Consider the following 21,016-nt stretch of genomic DNA (forward strand, 5'->3'; position numbering starts at 1 on the left):
ATCTTTTTTAGTGGCTGCATTTAATTTCCTAAAGTCTTGACAAATCCTCCAACCGGTTATGGTTCTAGTTGGAATAAGCTCATTTTTTTCACTAAGCACGACTGTGATACCTCCCTTTTTAGGGACACAGTGCAAAGGACTTACCCAACTACTATCACAAATGGGATATATCACACCAGCATCCAACCATTTAATCACTTCCTTTTTTACAACTTCTTTCATAGTTGGATTGAGCCTTCTTTGAGGCTCAATAGAACTGGCATTTTCATCAACTAGCCTTATCCTATGCATACAAAAAGAAGGGCTAATACCTCTAATGTCAGCCATGGTCCAGCCAATGGCTTTCTTGTGATTTTTAAGCACACTTAGGAGCTGATTCTCCTCATTATTTTTGAGGGCAGCATCTACGATTACAGGGAGGGTATTATCTCTTCCTAGAAAAGCATATTTAAGGTGAGTTGGGAGTTCTTTCAACTCCACTTCAGGTGGTTCCACAATGGAAGGTTTAAGAGGTTTGGTGACTCTCTCATGAAGTCCTAGGGACTCAAAATGTTTATCACCAAAGAACTTAGTAGGATAAGACTTCAATGCACATGCATGATCATGATTAGATGCATTATTTTCATAAAATTCAAAAATGGCATAATCACATGCAGAGTCATTTATTTCCAAATTTTTGTGTAAATGGGCAGCAACTAAATTATCAATTACAGATATAGCAGAACAATCATCAACATCATCATCTACATATTTCATGGCTTTAAAAACACTAAAGGTTATAGTGTCATCATTTACGCTCATTGTTAACTCTCCTTTTTTAACATCTATCATTGCACCCCCTGTAGCTAAAAATGGTCTTCCTACTATAATAGGAATATTTTCATCAACTTCACAATCAAGGATAATGAAGTCAGCTGGAAAAATAAATTTTTCCACTTTTACTAAAATATTTTCCACTTTTCCTTCAGGGTATACAATAGACCTATGAGCTAATTGGAGAGTTAATGTTGTGGGTGCAAATTTTATTCCTAATTGCTTAAAAATAGAAGCAGGCATCAAATTAATGCTAGAGCCTAAATCACATAAAGCTCTACCAATATACCTATCTCCTATAACACATGGAATAGTAAAAGAACCTGGATCCTCCATTTTAGGAGGTACTTTTGTAGAGACAATGCTGCTGCATTCTTTGGTAAGTGCCATTGTTTCGAACTCCTCTATTCTCCTCTTTCTTGATAGGATGTCCTTCATGAATTTGATATAGCTTGGCATATGTTGAAAGGCCTCCAAAAATGAAATGTTGATCTGGAGTTGCTTGAGGATGTCTAAGACTCTTTTAAAGTGCTGCTCCTGGTTCTGTTTTTGTAGCCTTTGTGGAAATGGAATCTGCCTTGCCCTTGATCTTGGTGAAATGCCTTCATTTTGCTGCATAGGTTTGGCTGGCTCCTTTGATTTAGGTGCTGATTTTTCTGTTTTTCCCAAATCACCTGGCTCCTTGTTGTTTTCTGAGTTTTGCACTTCAATTACATTAGGCTCTTCCTCTTCTTCAATTGGTTGAACATTTTTTTCTGCCAACTTCCTCAAGGTAGAAGGCCTAATAACATGCTCTGGTTGTTCAACCTCTCGTCCATTTCTCAAATGGAGAGCCTTACAAGATTCCTTTCCGTCTCTCCTTGGTGCTTCAGTATCACTAGGAAGATTTCCCACCGGTCTATTGCTAAGAGAGGATGCAATCTGCCCCATTTGTGTCTCTATGCTTTTTAAGATTGCTCCATGACTTTGAAGCATGGCCTCATGATTTTGCAGCATCCGGTTTGACCACTGATCATTAGGAAGAGGCTGAGTTTCTGCATTAGATTGCCCTTGCTGATCTTGAGGCATTTGTGAGTTGAAACCGGGTGGAAATGGGACTTTTGGCTGATAAGGTTGCTGCCCTCCTTGGAAGGACTGATTCTGATTTCTATTTCCAACATTTTGATGGTAATTTTGGCCCTGATTCTGGCCAAAATTCCCTCCTTGTTGTTGCCATCTGCCTTGGTTATAATTTCCTCTATTATTGTAGTTTTTGTTGTAGTCACCAACATAGAAGGCTGAAGAGGGGTTGCTTGGGCATTCTTCTAACAAATGAGCTCCATAACAAAGTGAGCAGATTGGTGTTGTTGCAGCCACTTGAGCAGGTGGTTGCTGTTTGGTCTCAGCCATTTGCTTGACTAAAACCTTGAAAGTGTTATGCATTGCTGCCATCTCAGCTGCCATGGAAGTTATTTCAGTCACTTCATACAGTCCAGCTTCCTTCTTTGGAGCTTCATCTCTTTGTTCAGGCCATTGGCAGCTGTTTTGGCTTATCCTCTCAAGTGTTTCAAAAGCTTCTGGATACCTTTTCAATAAAAATATTCCATTGGCAGTGGCATCCAAGTGAGTTTTGCCTTGGTGACTCAATCCTCTATAGAAAATCTGAATGGTAGCCCACTTAGGAAGACCATGGGTAGGACACTTTTTAATCAGCCCCTTAAATCTACTCTAGCTCTCATGGATTGACTCATCAACATACTGTCTGAATCCTGTTATGTCATCCCTCAAATCACACACCTTTGTGGGTGGGAAAAATCGCATAAGGAAGGCTTCTCCAAGCTCCTTCCATGTGGTGATGGACTATGCAGGCAAATCTTCTACCCATTCTTCTGCTGTCCCAGCTAAAGAGAAGGGAAATAGCCTCATTCTCATGGCATCTGTGGACACTCCATGAACAGAAAATGTATCGAAAATTTTCATAAATTTTGTAATATGCTTGTGGGGATCTTCCTTGGGTAATCCATGGTATTGAGTCATGGATTGCAGCAGCTGTATCATCCATGGTTTGAGATCAAAATTCCCCTCCACTCCAGGCTGGACAATACCAGGAATTACTCCATCAAGTGATGGAATAGCATATTCAGCAATGGGAAGCTCTTCATCCACCATAACTAGAGCATGGTTGACATTCCCATTGCCATTTATGTTTTCTCCATTAACAGATCCATGGTTCGATTCTGCCATCTTCAATAATTCGGCAACAATTGTGTAATACTTCTTGTTACTGTAATCAAAATTGAATTTTGCAGAAATCTCACAAGAACTTAAAATTGGAGTCAGTAGATAATAAGACAAATATGTAAAAAGGAAAAAGATTCAATAAAAAAAAATAAAAATCAAGAAGTTTAAAACAGAATCACAAAAAGAAAATAAAATCAAACACCGTTCCCCGGCAACGGCGCCATTTTGTTGGGTAGTAATTTTCGAAAGAAAGAGTTATCGTTCTCAGGGAACGGTTTGTTCAGTTTCCCCTTTTTAATTCTTATTTCTAATTTCTTGAAATTAAGTAATCAATCTTTTAAAACTAAGAAAAGACTAAATGAAACAAGGTATTTATCAAATTTGTATTAAACAAAATTTAACAGAGGAATATCTAATCACAAATGTAACAATTATAAGGTTCTGGAATTCTTGAATCATGGATGAAGGAAAAATTTCGCATTCCTCGTTTGATAACTGATACGGCACTTTAAGATCAGAATTCGAACTACTATGGCTATTTTAGCTGAAACTTCCCAGTTCCAGATTTTAATCTTTAGAAGGATCTTTTCCCAAAGTCTTCTAAATCTTTAAAAATTGTATCAAAGACCTCCTTGGGATATCCCTAACCTCAAGGGTTCAATTAACAAGAGACATAACCTGATTTCCCAATCATAGTTATGCAAAAATATTCCAAGATCCATTCCCATGGTGTTCTTGGACTTAAAATCAAAATCTTGCTAATCAAATGAAACTAAAGCAAGCCATCACAGTATTCAGAAAAATAAAGATCACCCAATCATCGTGAATCCCAGAAAGGAAAAGATTAGAAACCCATATTCAAAAATATTGCAAATCTAAAAGTAAAGAAACAAGCATTACAAACATTCATTAAAGAAAACTCAAGTCAAGTTACAAACCGGTTCTTCAAGAGTCAAAGATCCTAAACTAGAGCTAGGAAGAAAACGTGCAGAAGTGTGAAAACAGTAGCTCGTATGCAGATCCGTGGTTCCTTTCCTTGAAGGTGCGTTGTCAATGCACTTCGAGTACAAGAATTGAAGAATTAGCATCCAGCTTTCAAGGAATTTCTCAACACTCAGATTCAAAGAACGAAATTACAAAGATTCAAAACTAAAACTGAAACTAAAGAACGGTATCTGACCCTAATGACTCAGACTCCTATTTAACTAAAAACTAAAAAGCTGCCTCAAAATGCATTGTTGTCCATCCATCTCTTTGTCCATCCAATGGTTCAGATTTGATCTTGCTTTCAAAGATTTGATCTTGCTTTCAAACTGCAGTAAAAATAATAAAAGAGAATAGCAAATAATCAAATTACCTCTTTCTCTCTCTTTTTTACCTTTGGGCTGATTGGCACTCATTTGGCCCATTACCATGCACTAATATCCAGCCTTCAACTCAAATATTATAAAAACTAAGCCATTAAAAATAATCATAATTTATAGCTAACACTGATTCAATTTTATATATTAAAAAATATAAATATATATTTTATATGAAAATATAAAAAAATAAATCATCAATCATCAAAGATTAAAATATATAATAAGTAATAACAGTAATGCCGCATCAGCCTTGTTGAATCAAATAAAGTTAGCTTGTTTGGGTCTTAACTAGGAAAGCTTCCACCATCCTCTCTTATGACTTTTATGATTCTGTCTCTTTTGAGAAGGTTCTTGACAATGTAATTTAAAGAAAGTAAGAATGAGATTTTGTTTTCCATCGACAATCGTAAAGATTTCATTTGAATGGGTAAAATTTTTACTTTTTCTAGTCGATCACTGCTTCTTGAAGATTCACGGCAGCGTGATGAAGATTGAAGACCTCTGGGTCGCTAGGAGAAAAGAGAACGATTAGATTTAAGTTTTCAAGTATTTTTATTTTTATTTTTTTAATAAAACGATGTTGTTTCATGGAAAAAAATTTAAAAAAAAAAAAGCATGCTGCCTTTGACCCCTCTGACCCGGGAGTCACTGAGACCAAATATAGCTTCTGGGATGTGAAAAAGCTACAATTAAGAAATATCAATTATTATGCAAATCAAATATAGTTATGTATTCAACAATTAAGTATCTTCATATATTGCAATGCATACAACAGCAACAGTGATGAGATGCATATTGTCTTACCAAAGAGAAATAATCAAAAAATGAGCCAAGATTCTTGCGTTCAATACTATCCAGAACAATTACTAGCTATTGATCCGCTCAATCAACAATAAAATATGTAGCACCCTACAAAGGCAAAAGAAAAAAAAATAAACAAATTATTTAGAATGTTCCCAAAAATGCAACTTAAAGTATTAAATTGCTGTAGCAACTAAAAAAAGTCTAAATTAACTATGTGTGACCAAAAATAAGGGTAAAAACATTATATATGAAATATTAATTAACTTAGAAGCAGCAAATCAAATACGTTAAAAAAAATGGAAAATAAAGTAGAAAATAAGCATTCTCCTCTACATTAGTCTTCAATACTTTCATTGATTCAACAATACTATAAAATAAAATCAATTAAAATACATAAAGAAAAAAAATTAAAATTTCTACTTAACATGAAGGCAATAATCAGACTAAATAAACACAAAAATAAGAAAACATATGAACACCCTGTTATAATAATAAAAAAATTGTATAAATTTTTTTTGTTTTAATTGAGTGTCAATCACTAGTAATCACTGAAGAGATAAGTTAAGCACATACCAATCATCTATTTTACTATGATTTTGCAAAACCAAATCAACTAAATTAATTTTTGAAATACTTCCTTGTAGAAATGTTAAAGGTTCTATTTGTAACACTCCCATTATCATCAAGTATTAAAATTTTCAATCCTTGTTTGCTCTTTACTCTTGATAGTGCAACATATAATTGCCCATGAGTGAAGACAGGTTTAGGGAGACAAACACCAACATGAGAAAGTGACTGTCCTTGACTCTTATTGATAGTCATTGCAAATGAAACGACCAAAGGAAATTGTCTTCTTTGAAAATTTACAAGAAATGCATGACTTGATGGGCTCATCGTCATTCTAGAGATTATGACAGTTTGTCCAATATTGCTTCCTGTAAGATCAATCGCCTCAACAACTCGGTTGCCCAATCTTGAAATAAGCAAATCTTGTGTTGTTACATAAACCTCTTGACTGATCAATATTTCTCAACAGTATAACAGGCACATTAACCTTCAAAGTTAATTTATGATTAAGAATTTCCAAACATGAGAAGGTATGCAAAATCTCAGGTGAGAATTCGGCATCCTCGAGTTCATAATAACTATCTTGCTTCAAAACATTAACTGAACTCTGATATATTTTTTCTTCACCTAGAATCAAACCGTTTAACATGGCAACATCTACCAATTTAGGGGTTAAAATTGCAAGTTCTTTAAAGAATGTGGGATTTAACAAATGATCCAATACATTCGGGTACACAAAATCAATCAAATCCAAGAGTGGATATTCTGATTCTTTAATTAATAATGCATATGGAATTGTGATCATATATTCTCCATCACATCATCTCTAAGATCATCATCCCATACTTTGAGAAGCCATTTAGAAAAATCTTTTATTTCCATCAAATTTTGAATGCCACTTCCAGAATTAAGACGCATGTTCTTGGTCAAAGTTAATAAATGACAATGAGACCAAAGATGGGAATAATTTATGGTTGCATTAAATATCTCTTGTCTGTTTCCATGAGGAATAATAGGTAATATTTTTCGAAAGTCACCTCCCAAAAAAATGACTTTTCCACCAAATGGCTTATCAACACAACCGACATCAGAAAATCTAAGAACATCTCTAAGTGTTTTGTGCAGAGTCTCAAAGCAAAATCTGTGTACCATTGGAGCTTCGCCCCAAATGATTAACTTAGTTTTTATATTACATGTTGAGTCCTCAGTGATTTGAATAGGAATACGAAATCTAGAATGTGTTGTTCTTTCCCGAGGAAGCATAAGGGAAGCAATTCCGCTAGAAGCGACATTAAGTAAAATTTCACCTTTTGCTCTAACAGATACTAACAGAGTATTCCAAATAAATGTTTTTCCTATACCTCCAAAGTCGTAAAGAAAAAAGAATCCTCCTGTACCTGCAGAAATTGCTGAAATGATTTTGTTATAAACAGCTCTATGCTCATCCGTAAGAGAATTCATTAGTCTCGCATGCTCTTCTATCAAAGAAAATCTATCATACAATAATTCAACAGGCCCTAATCTATTTTGCATATCAAACAAAGATGGACTCATCATTTGAGGCATTGATGGGTAATCAGCTAGTCCTCTACCATTGCTCTGCAGTACTTTATCAATTTCAGCAAATGTTGTGTTTTTTATATACTCTTCAGAAACAACCGCATCTGATCCAACATCAAAGGCAAACCAAAAAAAATTAACAAAGACAAAACAAACATAGAAAGGAAACAGAACAAAATATATTATATGTGAGAAAAAGAACGTCTCCTCAATATATATATTTTTTGTTGCATTCATTATATTTTAGAATTTCACAGTTACTTGCAGAATGATATAAAATAAATAAATACGAACAACCAATACAATTGAATGCTTAAATATGACCATGACACATACCTTCACGTCCGATATTTTTCCTATGCCGATAAAGAATATCTTCAGATAGGAATTTCCAACATATTTCCCAAACATTTTCAGGTCTAGCCATTGAGTTGCTAAATAACAATAGAGCAAACAAATTTCGAAGATAAGAAGCTGACCTCCATGAATTTGCCTCCTTAATTGCATCAATGTATTCATTGTCATCATCCAAAAGTCTGAGAGAATAGCATGCATCCTTAAATGTAGGAAAAAACACGCCATTGATTGTTCTCAAATCATTGTAACTTGTACAACCTTTTTGAATATTAAGTAGGATTCGAAGATAGGAATATTCTCCATTTTTACCCGAAAAATGATTTATTCTTCCAATTGAAAATTCTTTTTTCTCGGGTGCAATTCTTGCATATCTTCTCTGTAAACAAACTGAGTTGGATACTCTGCATAAGTAAGATACCTCCCTTCTGGATATTTTTTATTTGCATCCATCCAGGAATCAAAAATTGATCTTTTAGACTCCGTTCTCGGTTTTACATCAGATATAGAAGCACTATCACTGAAAACAATATTCTTTTCATTGGGCAGGTGAAATGGCAATATCTGACAGGGGGTATCTACAATGAATGTCGAATCCAAAAATTCTCCAGGCAGCTTCACATGCAGATACATACATATCATAAATAAAAGGCGAATCAAAGAAGCTAAAAAAAATTATGCATAAATATGAGAAAAATAAATAATGGACGTTATTTTCATTACCTACAGTCGTAAAACATTTTAATTTCATCAAGAGTTGAATCAAAATGATGTATAGCAGTTGTAACTCAATCATTTCCCTTATGAATGTATTTGGAAAGGTATTTAATTGCATTGCTCTGGCAGGTACATTCAACATTAATATGTACTTGATACTTTAAAAGAAGCTTTGCATTATACTGCACAACATAACGATTATCTAGTTCTACACCATTTTTGAACAAAAGCCTCCCATAATTTCTTCTCTTATAATGAGGGAATCCATCATCGTCAATAATCATACGGGTACAATAGTTTTTGGGAAATCTCTTTGAACACTTTTCGTCCATTTTTTTTAGGATCCATTCTTATTTTTTTCAGACATTTGCGGCTTTGTGAGAAGCCTTAAGACATGAAATGTAAAGGAAAGACGTTGTCCTTGTGTCTTATACTTGTTGAGTATGTTTTGATATGATTGTTGGTCCAAAACAGATTGTGATTCTGCTGTGTTTGGGCTTTGAGATTGGTTGGACTCTTGGCTTGGATTGTTAGCTTGCAAGGTAAGCTTTCGTGTCCTCGGTTTAGCCATTATGTGGTTCCACCATACCCCATGGGCGAATGGTTTATATGCATGCTGTGTTTACATGCTTTGATAATTGAAAATGTTGTTGAGCTTTATGTGCATATGCTTATAATATGTATGTGTTGTTCCACTTGGACGGTTAGCCTGAGTATGTGGCGTCATACAAGACGGTGACACTGTGGGTGGGTGCAAGTGGCGTCTTGCACTAGTGTGGGTAATAGACGTATTCCTACATTTCTCTGGCCAGTAGATTAGTATTGACACACATGACATGATTATCTGCTGCATTGCACTATTTTGGAACTTATACTGTTGAACTATTTTTGGAACTTATATTGCACTTGTAAGTGAGCTTGGGGTGGAAGATCCTTGAGGACCCCTTGACTTACTGAGATTTCTGTTTAGAGATATCACCCTACGTTTGGGGACGCTTATTTCAGGTTCAGGTAACCCAGGGGCTGAGACCTCTAGCGACAGGAGGCCGGAGCTTAGTTGATTATCATGTTTGCTGTTTATGCGTATGTTTTGTTCCACTTGAAGGGTTAGCCTGAGTATGTGGCGTCATACAAGACGGTGACACTGTGGGTGGGTGCAAGTGGCGTCTTGCACTAATGTGGGTAATAGACGTATTCCTACATTTCTCTGGCCAGTAGATTAGTATTGACACACATGACATGATTATCTACTGCATTGCACTATTTTGGAACTTATACTGTTGAACTATTTTTGGAACTTATATTGCACATGTAAGTGAGCTTGGGGTGGAAGATCCTTGAGGACCCCTTGACTTACTGAGATTTCTGTTTAGAGATCTCACCCCACGTTTGGGGACGCTTATTTCAGGTTCAGGTAACCTAGGGGCTTAGACCTCTAGCGGCAGGAGGCCGGAGCTTAGTTGATTATCATGTTTGCTGTTTATGCTGATGCACCTGCTTGGTTTTATGCTTTTACCATTATCATGCTGTTTGTATTGAGACTTGTTGAGTATGTTGTTTATTTGGTGAGCATGGGGATTGTCCATGCCACATTGATTCGATGATGTTTAAGTTTATTTGAGTTGTACAAACTATCAGGATCTGTCCGGTCTACGTGTTGTAGTTCCGTGACTAGAGACCCACTTTCAGTTATTTAATTAATGAGGTATTTCAGTTAGCTGTACTTTGCAATTTACATACAGATAATATTTTGAAATGAAATAAGTAATTCAACTTGGTAAGGATAATGATGTCATAATTGAAGAAAAAAAAAGAAATTCTGCATTTTTAATTAAGCGTGGCTTAATACGACGACATGTTAACAAACCGGGTATACACGGAGTGTTACAATATTCCTCCATACTTCATTACTATTCTAGTAATTCTTCAAATGATCATGTATCTCATGAGGCATTCAAGATGTCTTCCCCTTTCCCTTTCTAGGGCAATACATGTGATTTTTTATTTTATCAATGGTGTTTGTTTTAAGGGTTTAGTGTGTATCATTTAAAAGAACACAAGTTATGTTCTTTTAGTGACTTACAGAAAGTATGACCGGTTATATTTAGTGCAAATCTGAAAAGTTATCTTTTTTCACTTTACACGTCAGCGATGTGACTGGAGAGAGAAAAAAAAACAATTTTTTAGCTTTACACAAAGTATGATCGGTCATACTTTCTGTAAATTAACTAAAAGGACACAAACTTGTGTACTTTAAAATGATACTTTTTTATTTACCAAAAAAAAATGATACTTCTTTTTCCCTTGTTTTAAATGCCTCGTCAAAGTTGTTCTTTATCTTTAGGCAAGCATTTAATTTTTTTTCTACAATGTTAAAAATTATAAAACGTTACTAAATAAAAACTCAAATATTATCATGGAAAAAGAAAAAATAAAACATGAATATTGTCATGTATAAGCTCAAATTATCATGAATGTCTTTTTTTTAAAATTCTTCTAGACAGTAACGGAGCCGGCCTCCAATTTTAGCCCGGGCCAAAAATTACGTGTGTATTTATTTTTCTTAATTTTAGTTAGTTCATATCATAATATATTTAAATTATATTAAATACAGAGCACCTGAGCAGGCAGCACTAAGAAGAATTATAATTTTATTAAATATTTTTAATTTTACTAAATATATATATATATATATATATATATATATATATATATATATATATATTTTTCGGTTTATATTTATATTATGTTGTAGGAAAATGATTATCTCATGTTATAGAAATAAAATTACAAATGAGACCAACGTATAAGAGGAGAGAGAAAAAATAAATGTGGGACCCACCTACATTGTGTATGTAGGAAGTTTACTTATCTTATGCAACATAAGATAAATCTAACCCTATATTTTATAAAAGTGAAAATTGAACACATAACCTAATACAACTTACTCAAATTTTTTACCAAAAATATTTTAAGCTTTAGATAGGATCAAATTACAAAATGTAGCCCGGTAATCCGGCCAAATTATAATTTTAATCCGGCCAAATTATAATTAATTATATAATTATATATAATAAGTTCAATCTGTTAAAATTTAGCCCGAGCCAATGCCATACCCAGCCACAACTAGGGTTGTGCATGAGTCAGGTCGGGTCAGGTTTTTGTGCCGACTCGACCCAATTTGGTTTTTGTAGGTCAGATATTTTGACCCGACCCGCTTTAATTTGATCCAAGTCAGATCTGACCTGGTTTGGATTTTTTTGAACTAGTTCAAAACCGGGTCAGATCTGACCTGACTTGATTTCTGAAGTGAGTCTGACTTGGTTTCTGAAGTGGGTCAAATCTGACCTGACTCGTTTTTGACTTGGTTTCGTCCCAAAATTTCGTCGATATTTCTACGTTGGAAACGACAAAAATTTCGTCGCAAAATTATTTTTTCGTCGAAATACTTTTTTGTCGAAAAGCGACGGGATTTTTTCTCTAATGAAAATTTTTACAAAAATAAATTTTCTATCGAAATTTAGTTTCCGTCAAAAGTTTTGACGAAAATGATTTTATCCACCAAATGTTTTAAACGAAAAAAGAATTCAGTCAAAAATTTTGAGGGAATGTTTTTCGTTAAAAATTTCGATGGGAATGTGTTCTGACAAAAATTTCGACGGAAATTGTTTTGAGGGAAATGTTTCATTTGAAACTTTCGACGAAATTTAGATTCTCTAAAGAATTTTTGACAGAATCTTTTTTTCGTCAAAATTTTTTATAGAAATATTTTTTGTCAAAAATCTTTATGAAATTTTTTGATAGAAATGTGTTCCATTGAAAATTTTGATGGAAATATTTTTTATCAAAAAACTTGACGAAAATATTTAGTCAAAAAATTTCGATGGAAATGGGTTTCGCTAAGAATTTCGACGAATTTTTTTTTTTGTCAAAAAGTTTAACGAAAATATTTTCGTCGAAAACTTTCGCCGAAATATGAATTCTGTAAAGAATTTTGATGAAATTTTTTTTCGTCAAAAAATTTCTATGGAAATGTGTTTCGTCGAAATTTTTGATAAATATGTTTTTTTGTGAAATATTTTGACGAAATTTAGATTCCGTAAAAAAATTTGACCATAAAAATTTTCCGTCAAATTTTTTTACAGAAATGTTTTTAGTCACAAATTTTGATGAAAATATTTTTCGTCAAAAATTTTTGCGAAAAAATTTGATGGAAATATTTTCAGTAAAAAATTGTGACGTAATTTTTTTACGTTAAAACTTTTCTTTTAATGTATTTGTGATTTTTTTTCTTTTTTTTCACATAATGGGTATGGGTCTAGTTTTGGGTCAATTAATCATTATTAAAACAAGTCAGGTATAAAACTGACCCAAATAAAGGTGGGTCAGTATTTAAACCAGTTTAAAAAAATAGGTATTTATGAGTCAGGTCAAGATCAAATCAAGGACAGGACAAATGAACCAGTTTTTTTATACACTTCTAGCCAAAACATGGCTCCGCCACTGCATCTAGACATCCTCGGGTAGACCCCTATAATTGTATATCTGTTATGATAGTTGCGCATTATAATATCATATAATTCGCGCACTAGGCACGCTTGTTCAAACATAAAATATACAGTGGAATAATTATTGTGACCAATGACCGAATAATCAATTAACAACATATAATCAATTTGTATTTCAATAAGATTATAATTACAAAGAAGAGAATACTTACGTTTTTCCATTACTATTAGATTTATTTATGATAGTATCATCAAGGAATACTTATTATAATTACAAGATTGCCACCATAAAATCAAAAAATAATTTTTGAGAACATCCCTGTTCTCCATTTTTAGTTTTTAAAGCTAAAAAGTAATTATTATTTTGAGAGTCATTTTTATAAAACAATAATTTCTAAACAATTTTTTTTATTTTATTTTTGTTTTAAAAACTAATGGTTTGGCTTTTCTAGCGAAAACCAAACACATTAATTGGGCAAGAATAAGGGACGATGGGGTGAGATGTGGGCTGTCAATTGGGTTTTGTTTTTGCAACCAGTGGGTTTAAGTTCTTAATGCCATCCAAGTGGGTGTAAGTTTTATGCAATTATTATCCTTTTAGTTCAATTATTTATTTCTACATATTAAAGGGGGAAAAAATCTTATCTTGTAGGAAAATTTTAATGTCATGTCACAGATATATTAAGAGTGAGATCTACCTATTTTTTTTAAAAAGATGACACACCTTTTTATGATTTATGTAAGAAAGATTTGTTTTCTCCTACTACATGAGAAAAAACAAACCCCTATATTAAATTAGACTATATTCTTTTAAGAGTGATTGCATATCTTAGTCTGCTTTTCTTAAGAAATAACATCTTAACATCTCCTTCAAATTTTAGAATTAAATTCTTTGAAATTAATTATACATACCTTTTTTTTTATAATTTTAAGAGTAAATATCTTTTTTGGTCTTCAGCAAATTTCACGATGTCCGCTTTAGTCCCTAGCAAATAAAAAGACTATTCGTAGTCCCTACGAAATTCAAAATGAACTCATTTAGTTGAAATCGTGGTCTCTCACAAATTCAAAAAAAGACTCACATTAGTCCCTCAAAAGGACTAAAATGGGTTCACTTTGAATTTCTGAGGGACCATGAATAGCCTTTTTATTTGCTAGGGACTAAAACGAGCATCGTAAAATTTGCTGAGGACCGAAAATAGTATTTACTCTAATTTTAAATACGGTTCCCGTTTTAGTCTCTTACAAAAAATAATTAGTTTCGGGGTCCCTAACAAATTCAAAGTGGACCCATTTAGTTGAAATCGTGGTCCCTCACAAATTCAAAAAAGACCCATATTAGACCCTTAAAAGGACTAAAATGGGTCCATTTTGAATTTGTTAGGGACCTCGAGACTAATTATTTTTTGTAAGGGACTAAAGTGGGGACCGTGTTTTTTGTTAGGGACCCAAAAGGGTATTTACGCTTTTAAATATTTTTCTCTTCTAATTTATACTTTTTAGATTTTGTTTAAAATTAATCATGCATATTTCCTTCATAATTTTAAACATTTTTTCCTTCTAATTCAATTTTAACATTTTACCTAAATTTAAAAATAAATGTGCAATTGACGGAATACTTGTTACTTACTTCTAATTTTCTCATTATTTTTTTTAATTGTTATTCTCTCGTGATTTTATTTAATCTTTTTTTTTTTGACTTAAACAAAATAGGATTTTCATCATGGGAAATAATTTTTTTATGTTCTAGAAAAATAGTTATATGTAGAAACAAGATTATAAGTGAGACCCATAAGTAAGATGAGAGAGAAAAAGAAGAAGTGAAACACACTCATCTTTTATGTGTATAGAAAATTTAGTTATCTCATAGAAAATGAGACAAATATAACCTTATATATGTAATGAACAAAGCAAAGACGCTTGCTTACAATAGATAAACAGGGTGGGACAGAGAAGAGTGCAATGATTCAGTGAAGTTGTCCTAGTCTAATCATGGGAAACTGGTCCACTAAAGGTGATTTTCCTATTACAAGAACCTTAGATACTTGATCCATGGTTGGTCGAGAACTTGGACTTTCACTCAAGCAAGCAAATGCCAACTTTGCAATCAACACCACCTCACCATCAATTAGTTTCGTAGGTTGAGGAGGTCTTTGATCTAACACATCAATCAATAACAAATCATTAGCCATTGGTGTTGTAGATGGTGACATAAATAAAGAAATGAGATCTCCCGGGTGCTTTCCCATAATGATTTCCAAAGCAAGTACTCCAAAACTAAAAGCATCACATTTCACATTCACTTCCATTGTTTGAGCAAGCTCTGCAAAAATAAGTAAATAAAGTTTATATTATGCAAAAAAGCAATGTGTGTTTCAATATCAAATCAAGTATAGTGGCTTGTATTTTTAAATGGATTCCAATATATGCACATAACTTGTTTATATTCAAAAAGATGTGATCATTTCCATTTAGAGTATATACCTTTTTGGTCCTCAACAATTTCACGATGCCCGCTTTAGTCTCTAGCAAATAAAAAGGCTATTTGTGGTCTCTAAGAAATTCAAAATGGACTCATTTAGTTGAAATCGTGATCTCTCACAAATTCAAAAAAAACCCATATTAGTCCCTCAAAAGGACTAAAATGAGTCCACTTTGAATTTCTTAGGGATCATGAATAGCCTTTTCATTTGCTAGGGACTAAAGCGGATATCATAAAATTTGCTGAGAACTGAAAAGGTATTTACACTTCCATTTATTAAAACGTGGGAAAGGTGTCTAACCTGGAGCAGCATAGCCAAAGGTGCCTGCAAATGTGGTCCAACTATGTGAACCAGGCTTTAGAAACTTAGCAGTACCAAAGTCAGAGACATGAGCTTCATATTGAGGATCTAGGAGAACATTCTTGCTTGATATGTCACGATGAACTATAGGAGGTGTGCAGTCATGATGTAGATAGGATAAAGCATTGGCCACACCTTTAACAACATTCATCCTCTTTTCCCAATCAAATGCAATTGCTTGTGTGTCATTGTTTAGTATCTGATCCAAGCTACCCCCTTCTAAGAACTGATAAACCAAAAATGAGAACCGTGAATGTGAGCAAAATCCATGAAGCTTGACAATGTTCCTGTGTTTGATTCCTGTCAAGGCCTGAATCTCATTAGTAAAAGCCTTTGAACTGTAATCAGACATATCCTCATCTGTTACTGAATGGAGTTTTTTCACAGCAACAACAAGACCTGCGGGCAACACAGCCTTGTAAACATATCCTTGACTTCCCACTCCAATTAGATATTTTTCATGAAAATTCTCTGTAGCTTCAATGATATTTTCAAACATGATTTTCCCATCAGAAGTCCTTGTGGAAAAGACTACTTCCCTTTGTGCTTCTTTAAAGTTGCTTTCTTTCTTTCTCTTACTTCGACAAAGAATATACATCAAAAGCCCTACCACACAAAACACTAGAGTTCCCAAAATAGGGAATACTATTAGGATGACTTTGTTGCTCTTTCCAATATTGTTGGTTGGACAAAGAACCAATCCTGTGATGTTACCACACAAGCCTTTGTTATTTTTCAATGATTCAATTGGAGCATTAAGAAAGGCTTGATTTTTTGGAAGCGGTCCTTCTAACTGGTTGTATGCTATGTTGACAGAAATTAAGCCTGACATTTGGTCAAAACTTGAAGGAATGGTGCCAGAAAGATTATTGTGTGAAAGATTCAACCAGTTCAATTGCTTCAAATCTCCAAGCATTGTTGGTATTGTTCCACTCAGCAAATTCCAGCTAAGATCAAGAGATTGAAGAGATTGTAATTGGCCCAACTCAGAGGGAATGCTTCCATTTATTTTGTTGTTGCTCAAATTCAATTCCAGTAATTTGGGAAAACTCACAACTTCCTTTGGTATTGTGCCACTCAATTGGTTTCCTGATAGATCCAACCGTTGAAGAATCTTTAGTAATCCTAGTTCTGTGGGAATGTTTCCTGAAAAATGATTGTTGCTGATCTCCAATTCCTCTAATTTTTCCAAATTCCCAAGTTCCTTTGGAATCTCTCCCATCAAGTGATTAGATGAAAGATGAAGCCTGCCAAGGTTGGTTGCCTCAACAAGTTGTACAGGGATACCACCAGAAATGTTGTTGTTGGATATCATGAAGCTATCAAGTTTAGGGCACTTCCCCCAGTTTGGCGAAATATGGCCATAAAATTTATTGTCCCTCAGATCAATATATGTCAAATTTGGATATACACCAAAATCTTGCTCTATATCTCCTTCCATTTGGTTTCCCTCAAGCCTGAGTCTATGAATACTGGAGCAATTCTTCAAACTTCTAGGTACTGGACCCGAAAAACGATTGAATTGAGCACATAGTAACACCAATGACCCACCAGAGCATATTTGAGGTGGCAAGCGGCCAGTGAAATCATTATCAGATATTAACAAGAAATACCAGTTGGTAATGTTATTCATGACCTCTGGAATGCTACCACTAAGTTTGTTGAAGGACAATTCCAGGATGGTGAGCCTTACCAAATTTCCAATTGTTGCAGGAATAGATCCAGAGAGACTGTTTCCTTGGAGACTGAGGGCATTCAAATTGATAAGATTCCCTATCGATGGAGGAATTGATCCAGAAAGATCATTAAAGCCCAAGTATAATGAGGTGAGCTTTGTCAAGTTTCCAATGGTGTAAGGAATGGATCCAGAAAGATGGTTGTCATGAAGTCCAAGTTCATCCAAATTGGCCAAGTTTTCAATGGAATCAGGGATTGTTCCAGAAAGACTATTGTTATAAAGTTGGAGAATGGTCAAGTTAGACATGTTCCATAAGGAGGGTGGAATTGGCCCAGACAACATAGTGTTATTAGCAAGGAAGAGTCTAGTTAAACTGCTCATGTTACCAATTGTTTCAGGGATATTACCAGAGAGAGAGTTCAATGACAAATCAATAAGCCTAAGGTTTGACAACATTCCAATTTCACGTGGAATGGAACCAAAAAGGCTATTATTTGAAATATCTAGATACTCTAAGTTGTTCAATTTTCCAATCTCTAGAGGAATGGAGCCAGAAATTTTGTTGCTTCCTAAATCTAGAAATAATAGGTTGGACAAGTTTGCAATGGAATTAGGAATTGGTCCACTTAGTTGGCATATGGAAAGATCAAGCCTACGCAAACTCCTCAATGTCCATATTTCTTTAGGGATGGAACCATGGAAAGAATTTGTAGAAAAGCTCAAAACATTTAATTTGGACATGTTACCAATTTGTGGGGGGATGGTTCCATAAAAGAAGTTATTGTAGATATTTAAGTTGAGGAGGTTGGGGAATGAGGAGAAGCTGAGAGTTTGGAGTGTACCTTCAAGTCCATAATTTGCAAGATTTATGATGGAGACTGACTTGGATTTGTCACACTGAATTCCTTCCCATTTGCATGGAGTAGTAGAAGCTGTCCAAGTTGACAAGAGTGTTTGGCTGTGGTTGTCAAGGCTATCTTTCCACTTCAACAGAGCGTTTGCTTCACTGTCTTCAGCATAAACAGTAGCAGTGGTGGCTAAAGAAGCAACTTGGGGTAACCAGAGTGTTAGAAGGACACAAAGAATTAAGAGGAGAATCTTTGTGGACTTTCTCCTTTCAAACATGGGTACCATGGTTCAAGTATAACGGAATTCCTTTGTTGGAGATGACAGAAGTTTGAACCGGGAGATACTTATAAACGAAATAACCAAGTAGCTTGTGTCAGACATGAGTACTCTTGGTCCTTTCTGGGTGAATACATTTTCGGTGTTCAGACTTCAGATAGCTCCCTTTCCCAAAATGAATAATATATATGAAAGAAAATTACCACAAAAATAAAGATAATATAAATGTATTACTTTTTTTAGAAAAATTATGTTTATAATATTTTTTCGCTTATAATCTCTTGCAATTAAATTTTAATTATTAATTTTTGTTAATTTAATTGTTATAATTTATTTAGTCATAGTTACTAATTAATTATTAATTCTTAATAAATTATAATAATCATATTAACAAAAATTAACGGTTAAAATTTAATGATAAAATATTATAAATGAAAAAAATTATAAATATAATCTTTTTCTATTTTTTTGTATTTGATAAAAAATATACCAAATATTCGATACATCTATAATATCAAAAATATTTTTCTTTCAAGTCTGCCTCGAAGGCAATAAACATTTATCAATGGACCTTACGTGAATGAACGTTTTCCTATGGTTGGATTTTTAAATTCCTGTATGTGGTCAATGTTTCTCGCTATTCCCGTAACCTTGATAAAATATGTGCATCACTTTTTTTTCTCGTAATTACATATGCAGTACTGTGGGAAAGGATAAATGAAAAAAAAAATATTGTAAATGGACTGAGCTTGCAAATGAAATGAAAGGGACGTTTTTTTTTCTGGTTTGATATTTATTATATTAAAGAAAATAAAATTATTTTCTATATATATAAAAATATGTGAGATCATATGTGATCACGTGCACAGAAGAAAGAAAGAAAAAAACATGGGTGCCATAAATTTTTATATAAATATGAAAAAAAAATTAGTTTCTATAACATAAAATACAATAAACATTTTTTCTTTAGTTAGCAAAATAAATCAAAAAGAATAGATCACTAGAAAAAGAAGACCCAAATACAAATATAGAAAATACAAACAAAAAAAAATGACATATTGACCTAACTACTTTTTGTTTCTTTCTTCATCTTCTTTTTTATTCTTGTCTATTCCTCGTATTTGACTCATAACATAACAACCGCGTTTTTTGTCTTTAGTTGGCAAAACAAGTCAAAAGGAATAGATCAATAGAAAAGGAAGACCCAAATACAAATATAGATAATACATAAAAAAAAAAAAAAACGACATATCGACCACCTAACTACTTTTGTTTCTTTTTTCTTATTATCGAATGGATCCTTTAATTAACATGTAGGACAATCATAATAATATATGCACAAAAATTTTATTTATCTCTGCACACTTACAATAAAAGAATAAAGGAAAAAAATTTAAAGAAAATTTTAAATATATTAAAATACAAAAGAATATAAATAAAAAAAAAAAACTTTAACTTAACATAAAAAAATTACAATAGAATATTTTTCGGTCCTCAACAAAAATTACCGGCCCCAATTCATTCCTTTAGAAAAAAAAAAAGTCGACTCGTGGTCCCTAGAATTCAAAAATAGACCCAGATATTCAAAATCCTGGTCCCTCTGAAATTCAAGAAGACCCACATTAATCCCTCAAAAGGACTAACATGGGTCTATCTTTGAATTTAATGGAATCACCAGTCGATTTTTTTTTACGAGATTAAATTGGGTCCCATAATTTTTGTTGATAACCCGAAATATATTTTATTTTTATTTTTTTCAAAAAAATTGTGTGTGCACTTGCACACGCTTATACACATACAGGTCCACCATTGCATGGGTAAATTAATGATGATAAAGAAGGAGAGAAGAAAAAATATAAGGATAGAAAGTTACACAATTATGACCGTTGATTTAATTATTAATGATTAAAATCCTTACACATACATGATCATATTAAATTTCCTTTTTTTTTATTCTTGTCTGTTCCTCGTATAGTCGTATTTGACTCGTAACCATAACAACCGCTTAATAATTCATAGACATGCCAAATAATAATAAAATTTATCATTAATTAAATACATATGCCATGTGATTATAAAAAAAAAAAAAAAAAATCACCTTTTTTTTGGTAGTTAAAAAAAGGGATTTACTTCTCTCATGTTGTAGGAGAGAAGTTATCTTATGTTGTGAGATAAATTAAGTGGGGCCCACTTTTAAAAAACGAAAAAAAAAAAAAAAAAGTGAGGCACGTCTTTTTATGTGAGTGTAACATGAGAGATGAATCTTATGTAACATAAGAGTATAATTTTCCTTAAAAAAATCACCTTTTTAATGATATGGTTAGTTGTACGAAATTGACGTGCACTAGTAAGGTTGATTCGGATGAGCTTTTAAGAAAATAATGTTTTATGTATTATTTTATAGGATTCAATATTTTTATTTTGACTGTATATAATTTGTTTCTACACAGCACATTAATTTTT

At 33.2% G+C, this 21,016-nt stretch overlaps 1 protein-coding gene across 1 annotated transcript; it reads right to left on the reverse strand.

The window, feature by feature from the left end:
- Positions 1 to 14,874: 14,874 nt before the first annotated feature.
- On the reverse strand, positions 14,875 to 18,562 carry LOC133284832 (MDIS1-interacting receptor like kinase 2-like). Its single transcript, XM_061481943.1, has 2 exons — positions 15,691 to 18,562; positions 14,875 to 15,230 (listed from the first exon to the last, which is right to left on the reverse strand). The coding sequence occupies exons 1-2, from the start codon at positions 18,560 to 18,562 to the stop codon at positions 14,875 to 14,877; spliced, it is 3,228 nt and encodes a 1,075-aa protein (XP_061337927.1).
- Positions 18,563 to 21,016: the final 2,454 nt, after the last annotated feature.

Source organism: Gastrolobium bilobum, unplaced genomic scaffold (genome assembly GCF_033153095.1).
Source record: "Gastrolobium bilobum isolate Gb01-03AN ecotype WA unplaced genomic scaffold, APGP_CSIRO_Gbil_v1 utg881, whole genome shotgun sequence".
NCBI lineage: Eukaryota > Viridiplantae > Streptophyta > Magnoliopsida > Fabales > Fabaceae > Gastrolobium > Gastrolobium bilobum.

What these genes read in the sequence shown, in the direction of transcription:
- LOC133284832 (XM_061481943.1), bottom strand. Translation starts at nt 18,562, where the DNA reads ATGGTACCCATGTTTGAAAGGAGAAAGTCCACAAAGATTCTCCTCTTA. An exon ending in CTTTGGCTATGCTGCTCCAG is followed by an intron (nt 15,231 to 15,690) that starts GTTAGACACCTT and finishes TTATTTTTGCAG; the next exon opens with AGCTTGCTCAAACAATGGAA.